The 22705-nt window shown below is 44.7% G+C and overlaps 1 protein-coding gene across 1 annotated transcript in view; it reads right to left on the bottom strand.

Annotated features, from left to right (window-relative positions):
• Positions 1-22705, bottom strand: part of LOC128700233 (orexin/Hypocretin receptor type 1) — a 220932-nt gene that overhangs the window by 85961 nt on the left and 112266 nt on the right. The window contains exons 3-4 of the mRNA XM_070100787.1: positions 3615-3709; positions 798-959 (exon numbers count right to left, since the gene is read on the bottom strand). Of these exons, the coding sequence (XP_069956888.1) occupies positions 798-959; positions 3615-3709 (257 nt within the window). The remainder of the gene's footprint in view (positions 1-797; positions 960-3614; positions 3710-22705) is intronic.

Raw genomic sequence — 22705 nt, 5'->3', positions numbered from 1 at the left:
CCCCATAATGATAGCACACAACCCTATCATGATAGTACAGAACCCCATCATGATAGCACACAACCCCATCATGATAGCACACAACCCCATCATGATAACACAACCCCATAATGATAGCACACAACCCTATCATGATAGCACACAACCCCATCATGATAGTACACAACCCTATCATGATAGTACACAACCCCATCATGATAGTACAGAACCCCATCATGATAGTACACAACCCCATCATGATAGCACACAACCCCATCATGATAGTACACAACCCCATCATGATAGTACACAACCCCATAATGATAGCACACAACCCCATAATGATAGCACACAACCCCATAATGATAGCACACAACCCCATCATGATAGCACACAACCCCATCATGATAGCACACAACCCCATCATGATAGCACACAACCCCATAATGATAGCACACAACCCCCTCATGATAGCACACAACCCCATCATGATAGCACACCCCATAATGATAGCACACAACCCCATCATGATAGCACACAACCCCATAATGATAGCACACAACCCCATCATGATAGCACACAACCCCATCATGATAGCACACAACCCCATCATGATAGCACACAACCCCACCATGATGGAACACTACTCCAACATGATAGCACACAACCCCATAATGATAGCACACAACCCCATAATGATAGCACACAACCCCATCATGATAGCACACAACCCCATCATGATAGCACACAACCCCACCATGATGGAACACTACTCCAACATGATAGCATGTAACTTTGTCTGGAGGTTGAAAACATACCTGGAGGAGGGTCTGGAGTTATGCTGGAGGCTCCAGACCTCCTGCTGAGAGCCTCTGGAGGAGGAGTCCAGCATGGCCAAGGGTACGGGCGCCTCTCTGTTCTTCAGCTCTTGACTCACACGCACCTGCAGGAAGGTCACCAACGCCAGCGGTAGTGCGTACCTGGGGAGACGTGGGCGTACCTGAAGTGTGAGTGGGCATACCTGGGGCATGAGTGGGCGTACCTGGGGCATAAGGGCATACCCGGGAAAGCAAAGACGTGAGGGCATAACACCCAATATATATATAATATATATATATATATATATATATATATATATATATATATATATATATATATATATATATAAGCATAGTTAAGAATGAGATGGGGGGAGTCGAACCCCAGCCAGTGTATTCCCTTCCTGGACGAACGCCCAACCCGCAGGGGTCACGCAGCACCTTGGGGGGAGGGGATCAGGGGGCGATCAGATCTGACCCGAGGAAGCGGAGGTATAGCTCTAATTCTCAGGATAAAGAGCTCACCCCTGCTTATGGTGGAACAGGTGCAGGAGGAGCACGTCAGTCAACACAGACACACGACCTTCAGTGCCGGGAAGAAGTGTAAAAATTAAATATATGTGCAGTATAATACCATGCTTTATTAACTACGTTTCACTCATACAGTGACTTTACTACGTTTCGCTCATACAGTGACTTTATTGACTATGTTCTCCTCATACAGTGACTGCATTAACTAGGTTTCGCTCATACAGTGACTTTACTGACTACGTTTCGCTCATACAGTGACTGTATTAACTACGCTTCGCTCATACAGTGACTATTGACTGTTTCGCTCATACAGTGACTTTATTGACTACGTTTCGCTCATACAGTGACTGTATTAACTACGTTTCGCTCATACAGTGACTTTATTGACTACATTTCGCCCACACAGTGGACGAAACGCAGTCAATAAAGTCACAAGCAGATCTATTTGTGACTTTATTGACTTGATAAAGACCACTATACGGGTGAAATGTAGTCAATAAAGTCACTGTATGAGTGAAATGTAGTCAATAAAACATCGCATTACACTGCATTTGTGTTTACTCTTTTCCCCATCGAGTCTGTATTTAATACCTTTCATCTCCGTCATGAACAAGTGCTCTTGATCCACAAAGTTGGAGCTACCCCTCCGCTTCCTCGTATCAAACCTGATGTCCTTCCTCCCATACACATATATGGATATACTAACATACCCACTGGGCAAAATATATAATTCTCACAAGATTATGTAATTACTCTTTATTATGTGCTATCAGGGATCCCCGTGGACCTGGTATACACTAGTATACTATCAGGGATCCCCGTGGACCTGGTATACACTAGTATACTATCAGGGATCCCCGTGGACCTGGTATACACTAGTATACTATCAGGGATCCCCGTGGACCTGGTATACACTAGTATACTATCAGGGATCCCCGTGGACCTGGTATACACTAGTATACTATCAGGGATCCCCGTGGACCTGGTATACACTAGTATACTATCAGGGATCCCCGTGGACCTGGTATACACTAGTATACTATCAGGGATCCCCGTGGACCTGGTATACACTAGTATACTATCAGGGATCCCCGTGGACCTGGTATACACTAGTATACTATCAGGGATCCCCGTGGACCTGGTATACACTAGTATACTATCAGGGATCCCCGTGAACCTGGTATACACTAGTATACTATCAGGGATCCCCGTGGACCTGGTATACACTAGTATACTATCAGGGATCCCCGTGGACCTGGTATACTATCAGGGATCCCCGTGGACCTGGTATACACTAGTATACTATCAGGGATACCCGTGGACCTGGTATACACTAATATACTATCAGGGATCCCCGTGGACCTGGTATACACTAGTATACTATCAGGGATACCCGTGGACCTGGTATACACTAATATACTATCAGGGATCCCCGTGGACCTGGTATACACTAGTATACTATCAGGGATCCCCGTGGACCTGGTATACACTAGTATACTATCAGGGATCCCCGTGGACCTAGTATACACCAGTATACTATCAAGGATCCCCGTGGACCTGGTATACACTAGTATACTATCAGGGATCCCCGTGGACCTGGTATACACTGGTATACTATCAGGGATCCCCGTGGACCTGGTATACACTGGTATACTATCAGGGATCCTCGTGGACCTGGTATACACTAGTATACTATCAGGGATCCCCGTGGACCTGGTATACACTAGCATACTATCAGGGATCCCCGTGGACCTGGTATACACTAGTATACTATCAGGGATCCCCGTGGACCTGGTATACACTAGTATACTATCAGGGATCCCCGTGGGCCTGGTATACACTAGTATACTATCAGGGATCCCCGTGGACCTGGTATACACTAGCATACTATCAGGGATCCCCGTGGACCTGGTATACACTAGTATACTATCAGGGAATTAGAGGATAGTACTGAGACAACACAAATATCCCAACAGGAAGGGAACTAAAGCTAGACATATATACACAACAGAATGGCACGATGACAACACAGATATACTCACAGGGCCACGAAGACAACACAGATATACTCACAGGGCCACGAAGACAACACAGATATACTCACAGGGCCACGAAGACAACACAGATATACTCACAGGGCCACGAAGACAACACATATACTCACAGGGCCACGAAGACAACACAGATATACTCACAGTGCCACGAACACAACACACATACTCACAGGGCCACGAAGACAACACAGATATACTCACAAGGCCACGAAGACAACACAGATATACTCACAGGGCCACGAAGAGACCGCGGATATACTCGGCTATATCGTCTCCCAGGTTGACCGTGCAGATCCCTACGCCTTCGAACTGTTTACCAAACACCTCCTGAAAGAGAGAGAAGGGCACCCGTCAGTGCCCCGTCCAGGGAATGTGCCCATGAGGCTTGAAGGACTCTTGATCCAAGAAACTGGAGCCTCAATCCATCTAACATTGGATACACCCCTCCTTCAGAGTGTCTGCACTCTGAAGGAGGGGTGTTAATGTTGCAGTTTTATAACTGTAGTGTAAGCACGCCTCTGGCAAGACAGTGATGGAGTGAACGATGAAAGTTTTAGTTTTCCGGGCCACCCTGCCTTGGTGGGAGTCGGCCGAGATATATATATATATATATATATATATATATATATATATATATATATATATATATATATATATATATATGTATATATATATGTCGTGCCGAATAGGCAGAACTTACGATCTTAGCTTAAATAGCAATGCTCATCTTGCCATATAGGACAAGTGAAAATTTGTGTATGCAATAATTTCACCAAAATTATTCTGAACCTAACGAAAAAAATATATTTGATTGTGTTTGTTTAGTATTAAATTATTGCAAACGTATTTAAAATATATTTAGTTGGGTTAGGCTAAAATAAATTGTTCTTGTTATAAAAAGGTTAGGTAAGTTTTCTAAGATTCTTTTGGTGCAAAATTAAAAATTTTTACATTAACATTAATGAAAAAATTATATCTTTAAACGTATAAAAGAAAATTTCAGAAAGGACTTAATTTTAAATGAGTTCTTGCTAATTGACCAGTTTTACATATTCGGCACGACATATATATATAATTATATATATAGCCTATCTTCTTGTTTTCCACCGTCTACCAGCTGTATCTCCTATTGTCTATTATTCTATGATTCTTTCATTTTCTTGACTCTGGTTGTCAGTATCTGTATATTTCACGTACCTAATTACCTAGCTGGTAGCACAACTAATTACAGACTTGGATTTTTTCTTCTAATAATTAACTTGTAAATGCTTTTAAGCATCTCGGGAATAACTAACACGTACAGAATATGCAAGGAGGCTGAGGAGAGGTTTGTACCCAAGGGTAACAGGACTAATGAAAAAGCCAGGATGAGTCCATGGTTCACCCAAAGGTGCAGGGAGGCAAAAACCAAGTGTGCTAGGGAATGGAAGAAATATAGAAGGCAAAGGACCCAGGAGAATAAAGAGAGCAATCGTAGAGCCAGAAATGAATATGCATAGATAAGAAGGGAGGCCCAACGACAATATGAAAACGACATAGCAGCGAAAGCCAAATCTGACCCAAAACTGTTATACAGCCACATCAGGAGGAAAACAACAGTCAAGGACCAGGTAATCAGGCTAAGGAAGGAAGGAGGAGAGACAACAAGAAATGACCGTGAAGTGAGGAACTCAACAAGAGATTTAAAGAAGTGTTCACAGAGGAGACAGAAGGGGCTCCAGAAAGACAGAGAGGTGGGGCATACCACCATGTGCTGGACACAGTGCACACAACCGAGGAAGAAGTGAAGAGGCTTCTGAGCGAGCTAGATACCTCAAAGGCAATGGGGCCAGATAGCATCTCTCCATGGGTCCTGAGAGAGGGAGCAGAGGCGCTATGTGTACCCCTAACAACAATATTCAATACATCTATCGAAACAGGGAGATTGCCTGAGGCATGGAAGACAGCAAATGTAGTCCCAATCTTTAAAAAAGGAGACAGACATGAAGCACTAAACTACAGACCAGTGTCACTAACATGTGTAGTATGCAAAGTCATGGAGAAGATTATCAGGAGAATAGTGGTGGAAAACCTAGAAAGGAATGATCTCATCAACAGCAGCCAACATGGTTTCAGGGACGGGAAATCTTGTGTCACAAACCTACTGGAGTTCTATGACATGGTGACAGCAGTAAGACAAGAGAGAGAGGGGTGGGTAGATTCCATTTTCTTGGACTGCAAGAAGGTGTTTAACACAGTTCCACACAAGAGATTAGTGCAAAAACTGAAGGACCAAGCAAAGACAACAGGGAAGGCACTACAATGGATCAGGGAATACTTGTCAGGAAGACAGCAGCGAGTCATGGTACGTGGCGAGGTGTCAGAGTGGGCACCTGTGACCAGCGGGGTCCCGCAGGGGTCAGTCCTAGGACCAGTGCTGTTTCTGGTATTTGTGAACGACATGACGGAAGGAATAGAATCCGAAGTGTCCCTGTTTGCAGATGACATGAAGTTGATGAGAAGAATTCATTTGATCGAAGACCAGGCAGAACTACAAAGGGATCTGGACAGGCTGCAGACCTGGTCCAGCAATTGGCTATTGGAGTTCAACCCCACCAAGTGCAAAGTCATGAAGATTGGGGAAGGGCAAAGAAGACCGCAGACGGAATACAGTCTAGAGGGGCCAGAGACTACAAACCTCACTCAAGGAAAAAGATCTTGGGGTGAGTATAACACCAGGCACATCTCCTGAAGCGCACATCAACTAAATAACTGCTGCAGCATATGGGCGCCTAGCAAACCTCAGAACAGCATTCCGACATCTTAATAAGGAATCGTTCAGGACCCTGTACACCGTGTACGTTAGGCCCATATTGGAGTATGCGGCACCAGTTTGGAACCCACACCTAGCCAAGCATGTAAAGAAACTAGAGAAAGTGCAAAGGTTTGCAACAAGACTAGTCCCAGAGCTAAGAGGTATGTCCTACGAGGAGAGGTTAAGAGAAATCAACCTGACGACACTGGAGGACAGGAGAGATAGGGAGGACATGGTAACGACATACAAAATACTGAGAGGAATTGACAAGGTGAACAAAGACAGGATGTTCCAGAGATGGGACACAGCAACAAGGGAACACAGTTGGAAGTTGAAGACACAGATGAATCACAGCGATGTTAGGAAGTATTTCTTCAGCCACATAGTCAGGAAGTGGAACAGTTTGGGAAGCGATGTAGTGGAGGCAGGATCCTTACATAGCTTTAAGCAGAGGTATGATAAAGCTCACGGTTCAGGGAGAGTGACCTAGTAGCGATCAATGAAGAGGCGGGGCCAGGAGCTTGGACCCGACCCCTGCAACCTCAACTAGGTGAGTACACATACGACCAGCAAAGAGACGGGGCCAGGAGCTATAACTTGACCCATGGGACCACAAACAGGCGAGTGCAAATAGATGAGTACACAAACAAATGTACCAGCAGGATCCTTCAGTTACCAGTCACAGGTCACTGGTGACACGTAACCTGGTGACACGTAACCTGGTGACACGTAACCTGGTGACACGTAACCTGGTGACACGTAACCTGGTGACACGTAACCTGGTGACACGTAACCTGGTGACACGTAACTTGGTGACACGTAACCTGGTGACACGTAACCTGGTGACACGTAACCTTGTGACACGTAACCTGGTGACACGTAACCTGGTGACACGTAACCTTGTGACACGTAACCTGGTGACACGTAACCTGGTGACCCGTAACCTTGTGACACGTAACCTGGTGACACGTAACCTGGTGACACGTAACCTTGTGACACGTAACCTGGTGACACGTAACCTGGTGACACGTAACCTGGTGACACGTAACCTGGTGACACGTAACCTGGTGACACGTAACCTGGTGACACGTAACCTGGTGACACGTAACCTTGTGACACGTAACCTGGTGACACGTAACCTGGTGACACGTAACCTGGTGACACGTAACCTTGTGACACGTAACCTGGTGACACGTAACCTGGTGACACGTAACCTTGTGACACGTAACCTGGTGACACGTAACCTGGTGACACGTAACCTTGTGACACGTAACCTGGTGACACGTAACCTGGTGACACGTAACCTGGTGACACGTAACCTTGTGACACGTAACCTGGTGACACGTAACCTTGTGACACGTAACCTGGTGACACGTAACCTGGTGACACAACCTGGTGACACGTAACCTGGTGACACGTAACCTTGTGACACGTAACCTGGTGACACGTAACCTGGTGACACGTAACCTGGTGACACGTAACCTGGTGACACGTAACCTGGTGACACGTAACCTTGTGACACGTAACCTTGTGACACGTAACCTTGTGACACGTAACCTTGTGACACGTAACCTTTTGACACGTAACCTTGTGACAAGTAACCTTGTGACACGTAACCTTGTGACACGTAACCTTGTGACACGCAACTTGACACGTACTGTCACCGAGGACAACAAAAGACACAGGTAAACAAAAGGAACTACCAATAAAATTACTAGACATTACGAGTATAAAAGAAATTAATCAAAAAAACTATATAACAAAAGAGAGTAAACAATAGACATAAAACCTGACTAAACAACAGAGGCGACGACACTATTCTTTACATTTTACTTCCTCATTCTCTCTCTCTCTCACTTTACTTCCTCATTCTCTCTCTCACTTCCTCATTCTCTCTCTCTCACTTTACTTCCTCATATTCTCTCTCACTTTACTTCCTCATTCTCTCTCTCTCACTTTACTTCCTCATTCTCTCTCTCTCACTTTACTTCCTCATTCTCTCTCTCTCACTTTACTTCCTCATTCTCTCTCTCACTTTACTTCCTCATTCTCTCTCTCTCACTTTACTTCCTCATTCTCTCTCTCTCACTTTACTTCCTCATTCTCTCTCTCTCACTTTACTTCCTCATTCTCTCTCTCTCACTTTACTTCCTCATTCTCTCTCTCACTTTACTTCCTCATTCTGTCTCACTTGCTCATTCTCTTTCACTTTACTTCCTCATTCTGTCTCACTTGCTCATTCTCTTTCACTTTACTTCCTCATTCTGTCTCACTTGCTCATTCTCTTTCACTTTACTTCCTCATTCTGTCTCACTTGCTCATTCTCTCTCACTTTACTTCCTCATTCTGTCTCACTTGCTCATTCTCTCTCACTTTACTTCCTCATTCTGTCTCACTTGCTCATTCTCTCTCACTTTAGGTGGACGCAACTTGAGTGGTCCTGAAGTATGAAATACAACGACCTCCAAATTTCATATATAAAATTTCTGGGGAAATTATGAGGAGGAGGAGGAGGAGGAGGAGGAGGAAGGAGGAGGAGGAGGAGGAGGAGGAGGAGGGAGAAGGAGGAGGAAGGAGAAGTAGGAAGGAGGAGGAGGAGGAGGAGGAGGAGGAGGAGGAGGATGGAGGAGGAGGAAGAGGAGGAGGAAGGAGGAGGAGGAGGAGGAGGAGGAGGACGGGGAGGAGGAGGAAAAGGAGGAGAAGGAGAAGGAGGAGGAGGAGGAGGAGGAGGAGGAGGAGGAGGAGGAGGAGGAGGAGGAGGAGGAGGAAGAAGAAGAGGAGGAGGAGGAGGAGGAAGAAGAGGAGGAGGATGAAGAGGAGAAAGAGGAGGAGGAAGAGAAAGAGGAGGAAGAGGAGGATGAAGAGAAAGATGAGGACGAGAAGCAGAAGAATAATGGGAGGAGCAGGAGAGGTAGGAGGAAGGGGAAGAGGAAACAGTGGTGAATAAAGGAGCAAAGAAAGGAAAGAAGTATAAGAGGAGGAGCAGGAAGAGGAGGAGGGAGGACGGAAGTGATTATAAAGAGAAGAGAAAGATACAAGAGAAGGTTGAAGAGGATGAGACGAGGAGGAAGGATACGGATGACGAAGACAAAGTGGAAAAAAAAAAGGAATTAGGATAAGAGAAAGACCGGGAAAAACTGAGAAACTCGGAAACTAAAGTTGTTCATAACAACACTGTCCAACTTTGAACAAAGTGGCACTCTCTTCAATCTTATCCTTCCTACCTCCCTCCCTCTCTACCTTCCTACATCCCTCCCTCCCTACGTACCTCCCTTCCTACCTACCCACATACGTACCTTCTTACTTACCTCACTCCCTACCTACCTTCCTACCTATCGACCAGCTTACCTCCCTCCCTATCGACCTACTTCCCTCCCTATCTACCTACCTACCTACCTCTCTACTGACCTACCTCCTCCCTCTTCTAGCTCTCTCCTCTTTCTCGTCTTATTTTCAAAGCTTTTGTAGACAACATGTACGATAGCTACGAGGTGTCATCCCGCCTTACTGAACAAGCTACGAGGTGTCATCCCGCCTTACTGAACAAGCTACGAAGTGTCATCCCGCCTTATTGAACAAACTCTGGTACTGAACACCTGCTGCTAGGCTGAGACTGACTGCCTCGTCTTCTACCTCTTCAATCTTCTGTTTATGTTCCCGTTTTATATAAGTGAAGTTACTGGTTGGCGAAAGAACTACGTTTTACAGATACCCAGTTGTCACACACACCTGTCTAATTTCTCACACACGTGTAGTAAGCAAAGTAACCAAAGGTGGATTGAATGATGGTTATTTTATCTATGGTCATTTTAGTGATAGTTATTTTGCATTTTCTTTGCTCGTTGGCGATTATTACATAATGTGGTAATGTGTTGAAACGAATAAGTGACTTACCAACTACCTTAAGAGTTCATTCTTGCACAGGATGTTTAAATTCCTAATACTAGAATTTTTGCCAGCAGTGGAGACGTCAAGATAATGGGAGCAAGGAGACCGAAGCCCCTTCAAAATCCATCAGCCCACTCTAAATCCATCAGCTCTCATCAAAAGCCATCAGCCCCCGAAATTCCATCAGCCCCCCCCCCAAAAAAAAAAAAAAAATAACAATGCAGCTTCAAGATAAGCACCCTGGCCCTCCTCTTTCCAACCAGAATGACACACCTAAACCCATTCTATATATAAATTCAGGAGGGGTCTTTTAGGTAGCCACTGGGCCATACCTGGTCACAGGCCCCAACAACAGGAAGATTCTACGAAGCATCACCCTCTCAGTAACCTCCTCCTGCAGCCACTGGTCATCTCATAATAACAAGAAACTGGTAGAGAAATGACGTTATCTGCTTTGAAAGTATGTCTCAAGGTTTCTGCCAGCAACTGACAGCAGCATCACTGGTTGATATTTGTTGCTCAGCTCTTTTTCTGGGTGACTTGTGTTATATCTTCGAAATTGGTCATCCTGTGTTATTTAACTATTGTAAGAGAATATGTTCATCACTTAATATTATAGCGCGAAAGTCCCCGTTTATAGCTAAAATAGAGACTTTCGGCGTTATATTATTATCTGTTAATATATGAAAAATACTATGGTATTATCGTTATTATCACTATTATCACTATTATCACTATTTTGTTATTATCACTATTATCACTATTTTGTTATTGTCACTATTATTTTACTATTATTGTTAGGTAGGATTTCTTGTGTATATAGAGTAGAGTTTAAGTCTCGGAACCATCCGGTGAATTGTTCAATTGTTTATGTCCGGCTGGCTGACGTTTGGGTCAGCTGATCCAACCTGACGACGCGTCAACAGACTGGCAAGTAGTCAGTCTGCTCCCAGCTCTAGCCCTGACAACTGATCGTATATTGGCTCTTACGGTGTACAGTTTGAATGGTTTTGAGAATTGGACTCAAGAGCTGACTCACTTTGTTCCTCATTGCTTTGAAAGATTCTTTTAATATTTATATTCTTGGTCAGTTCAGTAATCCGTAGAGATACTTTACGGCCAGATTCAAAGGTCTTGTTAAATCTTGTACCTTTTGTATTTTGAGTTTACTGTCTTGTTAAGACAAAGACGTAAATGTTATTGAAGACTAATTACAGGAAGAATAATTAAACTTCCTTATTAATGTGACATTTCCATGATTTTGAACTAAATGTATATGATAAATTTATTGTACAAAGTATTAAGTTACATTAACTACAAAGAGAAGATAAAGTATTGTATTTAAATACTTTAATAAATTTGAATATTATTCTATGGAGTTTCCCAGTTGAAATTATTTCCCCTAGACTCTAAAACTTTAAATAACTCGGATCCAAAAATCTTGTTGCATAAGAAATGAATGGTAACAGGCCACATTCTGAAGTTCTCTAAAAAATTTCTTATTCGCAACACTTGTGATCAGTGATAGACAGCAGGGTTACTGTGTTAAATATGGTATATACTAGCAATAAGTTGGTGGACTGATCACATCTTCGCTTCACCATCGCTTCTGCTGTCTCCGTAGTTACTCACCTTTGTCTTCGACTAAAGAAGTCTGCTGTGTTAGCGGTAAGTTTCGTCAGTTATGAAGCCTAGTGATGCATATGCACCACTTGCCCATGCTAAGCCATTCTGTCCCTTGCTAGGCCAATTTCCCCGTGTTAGGCACTGTTAATAAATTAAGACTTACGCTCGGGAGACAGGTCATCTGAAGAGCAAACTAAGACTAAGATTAGAGGACATGAGCATCAAGTTCTAATATCAACTAAGATAATTTTGACAATTTTTGTAATTAACAACGAAGGATGAGCTACTGGTTCTGAAGCTTACATCTTTGCAACAAAATAGGTTGCAAGTCGATAATTTTTTTCTTGCAAGATGGCCAAGATATGGGGCGGGTGGTGGTCAGACGTAGTTGGCAGGGTATTAAGTAGGGTTGGTTGTAAGGGGGTTGGGTGAGGCAGGCAGGGGTTTGTGGGGGTGGGGCAGGCAGGGGTTTGTGGGGGTGGGGCAGGCAGGGGTTTGTGGGGGTGGGGCAGGCAGGGGTTTGTGGGGGTGGGGCAGGCAGGGGTTTGTGGGGGTGGGGCAGGCAGGGGTTTGTGGGGTGGGGCAGGCAGGGGTTTGTGGGGTGGGGCAGGCAGGGGTTTGTGGGGTGGGGCAGGCAGGGGTTTGTGGGGTGGGGCAGGCAGGGGTTTGTGGGGTGGGGCAGGCAGGGGTTGGTGGGGGAGATACAAATCTCTGGTGGGTCAGTAGTAAATGACTTTACTGCCAATATTGTTCTCCAATATCTGAAATTTTCTCGTGTGGGAGGAAGTGTGGGCCGCTTCCCCTTCCTCTCTGCCGCTCTCAAAACCTCCCTTGCCTCTCTCATTCCCTCCCCTATCAGTCCATCGCCCTCATGCCACCACCCTCTCTTTGATATTCATGCCACCAACCCTGCTAGATCTTCATGCCACCACCCCTGCTAGATCTTCATGCCACCACCCCTGCTAGATCTTCATGCCACCAACCCTGCTAGATCTTCATGCCACCAACCCTGCTAGATCTTCATGCCACCAACCCTGCTAGATCTTCATGCCACCAACCCTGCTAGATCTTCATGCCACCAACCCTGCTAGATCTTCATGCCACCAACCCTGCTAGATCTTCATGCCACCACCCCTGCTAGATCTTCATGCCACCAACCCTGCTAGATCTTCATGCCACCACCCCTGCTAGATCTTCATGCCACCACCCCTGCTAGATCTTCATGCCACCACCCCTGCTAGATCTTCATGCCACCAACCCTGCTAGATCTTCATGCCACCAACCCTGCTAGATCTTCATGCCACCAACCCTGCTAGATCTTCATGCCACCAACCCTGCTAGATCTTCATGCCACCACCCCTGCTAGATCTTCATGCCACCAACCCTGCTAGATCTTCATGCCACCACCCCTGCTAGATCTTCATGCCACCACCCCTGCTAGATCTTCATGCCACCAACCCTGCTAGATCTTCATGCCACCAACCCTGCTAGATCTTCATGCCACCAACCCTGCTAGATCTTCATGCCACCAACCCTGCTAGATCTTCATGCCACCAACCCTGCTAGATCTTCATGCCACCAACCCTGCTAGATCTTCATGCCACCAACCCTGCTAGATCTTCATGCCACCAACCCTGCTAGATCTTTATGCCACCACCCCTGCTAGATCTTCATGCCACCACCCCCTGCTAGATCTTCATGCCACCACCCCTGCTAGATCTTCATGCCACCAACCCTGCTAGATCTTCATGCCACCAACCCTGCTAGATCTTCATGCCACTACCCCTGCTAGATCTTCATGCCACCAACCCTGCTAGATCTTCATGCCACCAACCCTGCTAGATCTTCATGCCACCAACCCTGCTAGATCTTTATGCCACCAACCCTGCTAGATCTTCATGCCACCAACCCTGCTAGATCTTCATGCCACCAACCCTGCTAGATCTTCATGCCACCAACCCTGCTAGATATTCATGCCACCAACCCTGCTAGATCTTCATGCCACCACCCCTGCTAGATCTTCATGCCACCACTCCTGCTAGATCTTCATGCCACCAACCCTGCTAGATCTTCATGCCACCAACCCTGCTAGATCTTCATGCCACCAACCCTGCTAGATCTTTATGCCACCAACCCTGCTAGATCTTCATGCCACCACCCCTGCTAGATCTTCATGCCACCAACCCTGCTAGATCTTCATGCCACCACCCCTGCTAGATCTTCATGGATCACTCCCTTACAGACATCGAGCAGGGAAGGATAGTGGAAACAGAGAATGGGACTCGATGTGTGTGTGTGTGTGTGTGTGTGTGTGTGTGTGTGTACTCACCTAGTTGAGGTTGCGGGGGTCGAGTCCGAGCTCCTGGCCCCCGACTCTTCACTGATCGCTACTAGGTCACTCTCCCTGAGCCGTGAGCTTTATCATAAATCTGCTTAAAGCTATGTATGGATCCTGCCTCCACTACATCGCTTCCCAAACTATTCCACTTACTGACTACTCTGTGGCTGAAGAAATACTTCCTAACATCCCTGTGATTCATCTGTGTCTTCAACTTCCAACTGTGTCCCCTTGTTACTGTGTCCAATCTCTGGAACATCCTGTCTTTGTCCACCTTGTCAATTCCTCTCAGTATTTTGTATGTCGTTATCATGTCCCCCCTATCTCTCCTGTCCTCCAGTGTCGTCAGGTTGATTTCCCTTAACCTCTCCTCGTAGGACATACCTTTTAGCTCTGGGACTAGTCTTGTTGCAAACCTTTGCACTTTCTCTAGTTTCTTTACGTGCTTGGCTAGGTGTGGGTTCCAAACTGGTGCCGCATACTCCAATATGGGCCTAACGTACACGGTGTACAGGGTCCTGAATGATTCCTTATTAAGATGTCGGAATGCTGTTCTGAGGTTTGCTAGGCGCCCATATGCTGCAGCAGTTATTTGGTTGATGTGCGCTTCAGGAGATGTGCCTGGTGTTATACTCACCCCAAGATCTTTTTCCTTGAGTGAGGTTTGTAGTCTCTGGCCCCCTAGACTGTACTCCGTCTGCGGTCTTCTTTGTCCTTCCCCAATCTTCATGACTTTGCACTTGGTGGGATTGAACTCCAGGAGCCAATTGCTGGACCAGGTCTGCAGCCTGTCCAGATCCCTTTGTAGTTCTGCCTGGTCTTCGATCGAGTGAATTCTTCTCATCAACTTCACGTCATCTGCAAACAGGGACACCTCAGAGTCTATTCCTTCTGTCAAGTCGTTCACAAATACCAGAAACAGCACTGGTCCTAGGACTGACCCCTGTGGGACCCCGCTGGTCACAGGTGCCCACTCTGACACCTCGCCACGTACCATGACTCGCTGCTGTCTTCCTGACAAGTATTCCCTGATCCATTGTAGTGCCTTCCCTGTTATCCCTGCTTGGTCCCCCAGTTTTTACACCAATCTCTTGTGTGGAACTGTGTCAAACGCCTTCTTGCAGTCCAAGAAAATGTAATCCACCCACCCCTCTCTCTCTCTTGTCTTACTGCTGCCACCATGTGTGTGTGTGTGTGTGTGTGTGTGTGTGTGTGTGTGTGTGTGTGTGTGTGTGAGACAGAGAGAGAGAGAGAGATCTGCAACGTCGAAAAAGTAGAAAAAAACTTATATCGAAAACAGAAGCAATGAGGAGCTGAAAAGCCATTAGAGAAAGCCATTAGAGAAAACCCCATTAGAGAGAATGCCTTTAGAGAAAGAAAGTTATGTTACAGATAGAAGGATCAGACCAAGCCAATTACACGTCAGAAAGACGGTCAGTCAAGCTGCAAAATGAACCTTCCACTACGATGGAAAAATAATTGAAAATAAAATAGCACATACTAGTCTTGAAACCAAATCTATTATTGTACTGTGTAATAAAACTTTAAATCCACTTCTGAGATATCCGTGAGAGGTTGAAGTCGACCGGGAGAAGCATCACCCAATACGTATTTGTAAAATATACCAACAAAGTTAAACTTATGGAGCGTAAATCTTTTAGTGAAAAGCTTCAACGTTGATGGTTTGAAGTCAGTTAGAAAACCCATTCATTACTGAGTGACTGGAAATCAATATCACAGTTCAAAAAATGAACAAATTGATGCTTATGCAGGGCAGTAACAAGGCGCAGTATGCGTTCAGGAAAGCGCATCAGCACTAAGAGGTCCTCTCCGGGTATAGCATGGATTCCATGGCATTTAAATTTCTTAAACTGCTAGTAAATGGCCAATTGGCATTTAAACTATATCCATTAACTACCATCCTATCCTTAATATGTGTCAGCCATTAAAGGCAGTGTTTGGTCGTAAGAGAAATAAACGGATTTCATGTGATTTAACAAGGGCAATATATATATATATATATATATATATATATATATATATATATATATATATATATATATATATATATATATATATATATATATAATATAGCAGTTGTATATCCACGAGCTTTATTTTCACTCTCCATCGTCGTCGAAATACGATACAGTATTTTTTAATGTTGAAAACCAAACAGCAGAGGCTTTTGAAAGCCATCGAACTCATCCCGGGGACACCTGTAATGAGTTACGGTGGAACACAGGTGTTCGAACCTACTGAACTTCAAACAAACTGGAGTCCGAACAATTTTGTTCAAAAAATTTGACCCGGTCTTTGAATGTTTTTCTGGAGTCCGAACGCGATGACTGTTTAAAATTCAGATGTAAAAAAAAAACTTTACAGGAAAGTGCTGTTTCAAAAGTGCTTTGAAGTGACCTCTGACACTGACGTGACTCTCAGAGAGACTTGGAAGAATCAGTTCAACATCCTTCGGCCTGTGTGAGGCTGATAATTAAAGCCTGGCAAATACTGTTTCGGACATCGAACTTTTCGCAGTTCGACCACCACCTAGGAACCAATAAAGTTCAATCACCGGGGTTCCACTGTACAGGGTGACCCAAAAGTCTGGACACATAGGAAATATTACTATTATGTTTTTCGTCCCGTTACCGGAGTTGCTGCATCTTGTTCATGTGAATCTTGCAAAGCGCGTTAAACTTTGCATCGCTAATGGTGGATAACATGTTGAAGATATTAAAATTACTGTATAATTATTGTCCAGACTTTTGGGTCATCCTGTATATAACTTTGGTCATATGGCACCTGTACAGGTCAACAGCTGCAAGAATTTCGACCTAGTTACTGTACCCTGCCGGTGAAAATTGAAAGCCGATCCCATGAGGCGTTCTCAAGTTACGAATGAAACAAAAGCGAAAGTTTTAAGTTAAAAATTTTCAGGGAAACACTTGAAGGTGTTTCTTATAGGACACCAAACACACTTGTCCAGTGAGCAGAGACCTCCGTAATGAGTACAGACCTCCATAATGAGCACAGACCTCCATAATGAGCAACCTGGAAGCAAGTCGTTGCAAATTAAGCAATATTTGTACGACCTCCGCCATCCCTTCGCATAAGCCAGTCTGGGTGAACTTTTGTGCTCGAGCAAGTATTGAATGCCACCGGCAAACACAGTCAATGTACCAGTAAACATTTAGTACCACCAGCAAGCACTCAACACCTTCACTTACCAGCTAAACGATGCAGGAAAACCTTATAATATTCAATAAATGGAACACTTAACTAATAACATGGTGAACGTATCATCAGGTTAAGGTGGGGGATGGGGGGGATGTGGGGGGGGGAGTAGGATGTGGGGGGAGGGGAGTAGGATGTGGGGGGAGGGGAGTAGGATGTGGGGGGAGGGGAGTAGGATGTGGGAGGGGAGAAGGATGTGGAGGAGGGGAGAAGGATGTGCAACCAAGACCATGTCGTAATGGTTCATACACTGAGGAAGGCAGGAGCGATCTGCTCTGAACCCATGTTAAGAACTTTTCATTGGGATCTCAGGAAATATTTCTTCAGCCTCAGGGTGACCAAGATGTGTTATGACCTAGATGAAGAAGTGCTAGAGATAGACTTCATGCACAGCCTTAAGTAAAGGTACGATAAAGCGCCCCCCAACACGCGCACGTGTGTGTGTGTGTGTACTTGCCTATTTGTTCTCACCTATTTGTGGATGCTGGGGTCAATTCACAGCTAAGTGTGTGTGTGTGTGTGTGTGTGTGTGTGTGTGTGTGTGGGCGCGCCTTATCATACCTTACCTGGAGGTTACCTGGAGGTTATTCCGGGGATCAACGCCCCCGCGGCCCGGTCCATGACCAGGCCTCCCGATGGATCTGGGCCTGATCAACTAGGCTGTTACTGCTGGCCGCACGCAGTCCGACGTACGAGCCACAGCCCGGCTGATCCGGCACTGACTTTAGGTATCTGTCCAGCTCTCTCTTGAAGGCAGCCAGGGGTTTATTGGCAATTCCCCTAATGCTTGATGGGAGGCTGTTGAACAGTTTTGGGCCCCGGACACTTATGGTGTTTTCTCTTAGTGTACCAATGGCGCCCCTACTTTTTATTGGGGGCATTTTGCATCGCCTGCCCAGTCTTTTACTTTCGTAGGGAGTGATTTCTGTGTGCAGATTTGGGACCATTCCTTCCAAGATTTTCCAAGTGTAGATTATGATATATCTCTCCCTCCTGCGTTCCAACGAGTACAAGTCAAGTGCTTCCAAGCGTTCCCAGTAGTTAAGGTGCTTGACAGAACTTATACGTGCAGTAAAGGATCTCTGTACACTCTCTAGATCTGGACTTAAGGCTGTGCATGAAGTGTATCTCTAGCACTTCTTCATCTAGTTCATAACACATCTTGGTCACTCTGAGGCTGAAGAAATATTTCCTGGTATCTCAATGAAAATTTCTTAACATGGGTTCAGAGCAGATCGCTCCTGCCTTCCTCAGTGTCTGAACCATTACGACAGTCTTGGTTGCACTGTACGACAAAATGCAGATGCAGTATACACAGACTTTGCGAAAGCCTTGGACAAGTGTGATCATTTAGGCAAGTAAATAGGTACCTGGGTGTTAGCCGACTGGTGTAGGTGGCATCATGGGGAAGGGGGTGGTAGTATACCTTAGAGCTGGGTTTTTTAAATGAGCTGAGGTAGGATAACAGCTCTTAGCCTGTGAAATTGATTTGTAGGGGAAAAAAAAGAAATAACTGGGGAGGTCGGCTGATAGATTTTTTTTTATGTCAAACAAATTGGTGGGAGAGAGTCACGGATACACAATGTAAACACAGAAGCTGCTACATCTGATATAGACAGAGACATAAAGCATAGCACTATATTATTCTTGGCAGACGATACTAGAATATGCATGAGAGTGGCGTCTACTAAAGACACAGCAAATCTCCAGGCGGATGTAAACCGAGTCTTGCAGTGAGCCACAGAACACAACGTAATGTTCCGTGAGGACAAATTTCAGTTACTCCGCTTTAGAAAAATTAAAAACTGGAACAGAGAATAAAACAAGCTCAGACCACTCCAAAGAGCAGAAGAGGGAAGTGAGGGACTTAGGAGTGATATTATCAAGGGATTTTACGTTCAAGAGAGAGAGAGAGAGAGAGAGAGAGAGAGAGAGAGAGAAAATAATCACTTAGCTGCTGCTCTGACTCGCAGGAAGCACACAGCGTTCGGCGGAAAAATTCTCCTAGAGAGAAAATCGACCAACCTGCCCCTGGAGAAGAGGCCCTCAAAAGAGTCACTTGCCTACCCACCTGCTCTTCTTCAACCAGCTGCTCTTGCCCACCCGTAGAGGCAGCAGCGTCCGCCACCTCACAATTCCAACAAACTCAAATCTGAGTGAACAAAACAGTCACTTGCCCATGGTGCAGGCAGTCCAACACCTTCCATACACCACCACCTTTTTTCCTTCTTATTTTGTTCACCAAAGCAGAGTACATCAACAGTGTGCTGCTACACTATACTGCAGTTAACAGGCGTTTTCCTTCTTGTGTTCCATTATACGACATAGATTTGTTGTGTGAGAGTTAAGATGTGTCAGCCTGAGCTTGGAGGCTTCAAGGGGTTACTGAGAGAGGCGTCACAAGAGGTGTTCAGGGAGGCTTTACAGGGGTAATGAGGGAGGCTTCACAAGGGTAATTAGGGAGGCTTCACAAGGGTAATTAGGGAGGTTTCACAAGAGTAATTAGGGAGGCTTCACAAGGGTAATTAGGGAGGCTTCACAAGGGTAACTAGAGAGGTTTCACAAGGATAATTAGGGAGGCTTCACAAGGGTAATTAGGGAGGCTTCACAAGGGTAACTAGGGAGGCTTCACAAGGATAATTAGGGAGGCTTCACAATGGTAATTAGGGAGGCTTCACAATGGTAATTAGGGAGGCTTCATAAGGGTAAATAGGGAGGCTTCACAAGGATAATTAGGGAGACTTCACAAGGGTAATTAGGGAGGCTTCACAAGGGTAATTAGGGAGGCTTCACAAGGGTAACTAGGGAAGCCCCTCAAGGATAATTAGGGAGGCTTCACAATGGTAATTAGGGAGGCTTCACAAGGGTAAGTAGGGAGGTTTCACAAGAGTAATTAGGGAGGCTTCACAAGGGTAATTAGGGAGGCTTCACAAGGGTAACTAGGGAGGCTTCACAAGGATAATTAGGGAGGCTTCACAATGGTAATTATGGAGGCTTCACAATAGTAATTAGGGAGGCTTCATAAGGGTAAATAGGGAGGCTTCACAAGGATAATTAGGGAGGCTTCACAAAGATAATTAGGGATGCTTCACAAGGGTAACTAGGGAGGCTTCACAAGGATAATTAGGGAGGCTTCACAAGGATAATTAGGGAGGCTTCACAAGGATAATTAGTGAGGCTTCACAAGGGTAATTAGGAAGGCTTCACAAGGGTAACTAGGGAGGCTTCACAAATATAATTAGGGAGGCTTCACAAGGGTAATTAGGGAGGCTTCACAAGGATAATTAGGGAGGCTTCACAAGGATAATTAGGGAGGCTTCACAAGGATAATTAGGGAGGCTTCACAAGGGTAATTAGGGAGGCTTCACAAGGGTAATTAGGGAGGCTTCACAAGGATAATGAGAGAGTCGTCTGAGGGCACGGATGGTTGAGTCCAGACTCGGAAAAAATCCAAGATGGAAATAGCGTGTGTTGTGTACTCACCTATATGTGGGTGAAGGGTCGAATCACAGCTCCTGGCCCCCTCTTCGCTGGTTGCTACTAGGTACACTCCCTGCTCCAAGAGCTTTATTATACCTCTTCTTAAAGCTATGTATGGATCCTGTGTGTGTATACTCACCTAATTGTACTCGCCTATATGTGGTTGCAGGGGTCGAATCACAGCTCCTGGCCCCCCTCATCGCTGGTTGCTCCTAGGTACACTATCTCCCTGTTCCATGAGCTTTATCATACCTCTTCTTAAAGCTATGTATGGATTTTACCTCCACTACATCACTCACCACTATTCCACTTCCTGACTATGGTTGTGTGTGGGAGGGAGGGGACTGACTACCTCATATTCTATTGTCTTCCTATATCTTCTCTGTACTGAACTGTATGAAGAATTTATTGAAATTAAAACTGATAGCAGATTTATTTTAAAAATGATATTGAAAAAATATTTTAAATCTCTCTCTCTCTCTCTCTCTCACCAACACAACTCATGCTCGTAATTAATGTAACATGTTCGTCAAATGTTACAGATTTTTCTTTATAGCAATAAAATATAATTACTAAAAGTTTATGTTAATATTTCAGAAATGTTAAAAAAAAAATTTTTTTTTCTTTTTACGTAAAACAATATTTTTGTTTTTGGAGAGAGAGAGAGAGAGAGAGAGAGAGAGAGAGAGAGAGAGAGAGAGAGAGAGAGAGAGAGAGAGAGAGAGAGAGAGAGAGCAGAAAGGGCAGATGAAAGAAAAGGCGAGAGAATGACAAGTTTAGGAAGAGAATTCTGACACAAAACCTCAGCGTCAGAGGCTTCCTTCACTGGCGCTGGACCCCCCTACCTGGTGGGTGTTCCCGGGGGTCAACGCCCCCGTGGCCCGGTTCTTGACCAGGCCTCCCGGTGGATCAGGGCCTGATCAACCAGGCAATTACTGCTGGTCGGACGTACACTAAAGTTACTAGTAAACTCATCCACACTAAAGTTATCTGGTAAACTCATCCACACTAAAGTTATCTAGTAAACTCATCCACACTAAAGTTATCTGGTAAACTCATCCACACTAAAGTTATCTAGTAAACTCATCCACACTAAAGTTATCTGGTAAACTCATCCACACTAAAGTTATCTGGTAAACTCATCCACACTAAAGTTATCTGGTAAACTCATCCACACTAAAGTTATCTGGTAAACTCATCCACACTAAAGTTATCTGGTAAACTCATCCACACTAAAGTTATCTAGTAAACTCATCCACACTAAAGTTATCTGGTAAACTCATCCACACTAAAGTTATCTGGTAAACTCATCCACACTAAAGTTATCTAGTAAACTCATCCACACTAAAGTTATCTGGTAATCTGGTAAACTCATCCACACTAAAGTTATCTGGTAAACTCATCCACACTAATGTTATCTGGTAAACTCATCCACACTAAAGTTATCTGGTAAACTCATCCACACTAATGTTATCTGGTAAACTCATCCACACTCTTATTTGGTAAACTCATCCACACTAAAGTTATCTGGTAAACTCATCCACACTAAAGTTATCTGGTAAACTCATCCACACTCTTATATGGTAAACTCATCCACACTAAACTCATCCACACTAAAGTTATCTGGTAAACTCATCCACACTAAAGTTATCTGGTAAACTCATCCACACTAAAGTTATCTGGTAAACTCATCCACACTAAAGTTATCTGGTAAACTCATCCACACTAAAGTTATCTGGTAAACTCATCCACACTAAAGTTATCTGGTAAACTCATCCACACTAATGTTATCTGGTAAACTCATCCACACTAAAGTTATCTGGTAAACTCATCCACACTAAAGTTATCTGGTAAACTCATCCACACTCTTATTTGGTAATCTCATCCACATTAATGCAGTTAACTGGAAAATTCAAAATGGTTATAATCATAACCATAATTATTAAAGGGGTGGAGGGGT

Source organism: Cherax quadricarinatus, chromosome 74, assembly GCF_038502225.1.
Source record: "Cherax quadricarinatus isolate ZL_2023a chromosome 74, ASM3850222v1, whole genome shotgun sequence".
Taxonomy (NCBI): Eukaryota; Metazoa; Arthropoda; class Malacostraca; order Decapoda; family Parastacidae; genus Cherax; species Cherax quadricarinatus.
Note: the sequence above shows the minus strand (reverse complement) of the source record. Positions and strands in the feature narration are given on the sequence as shown.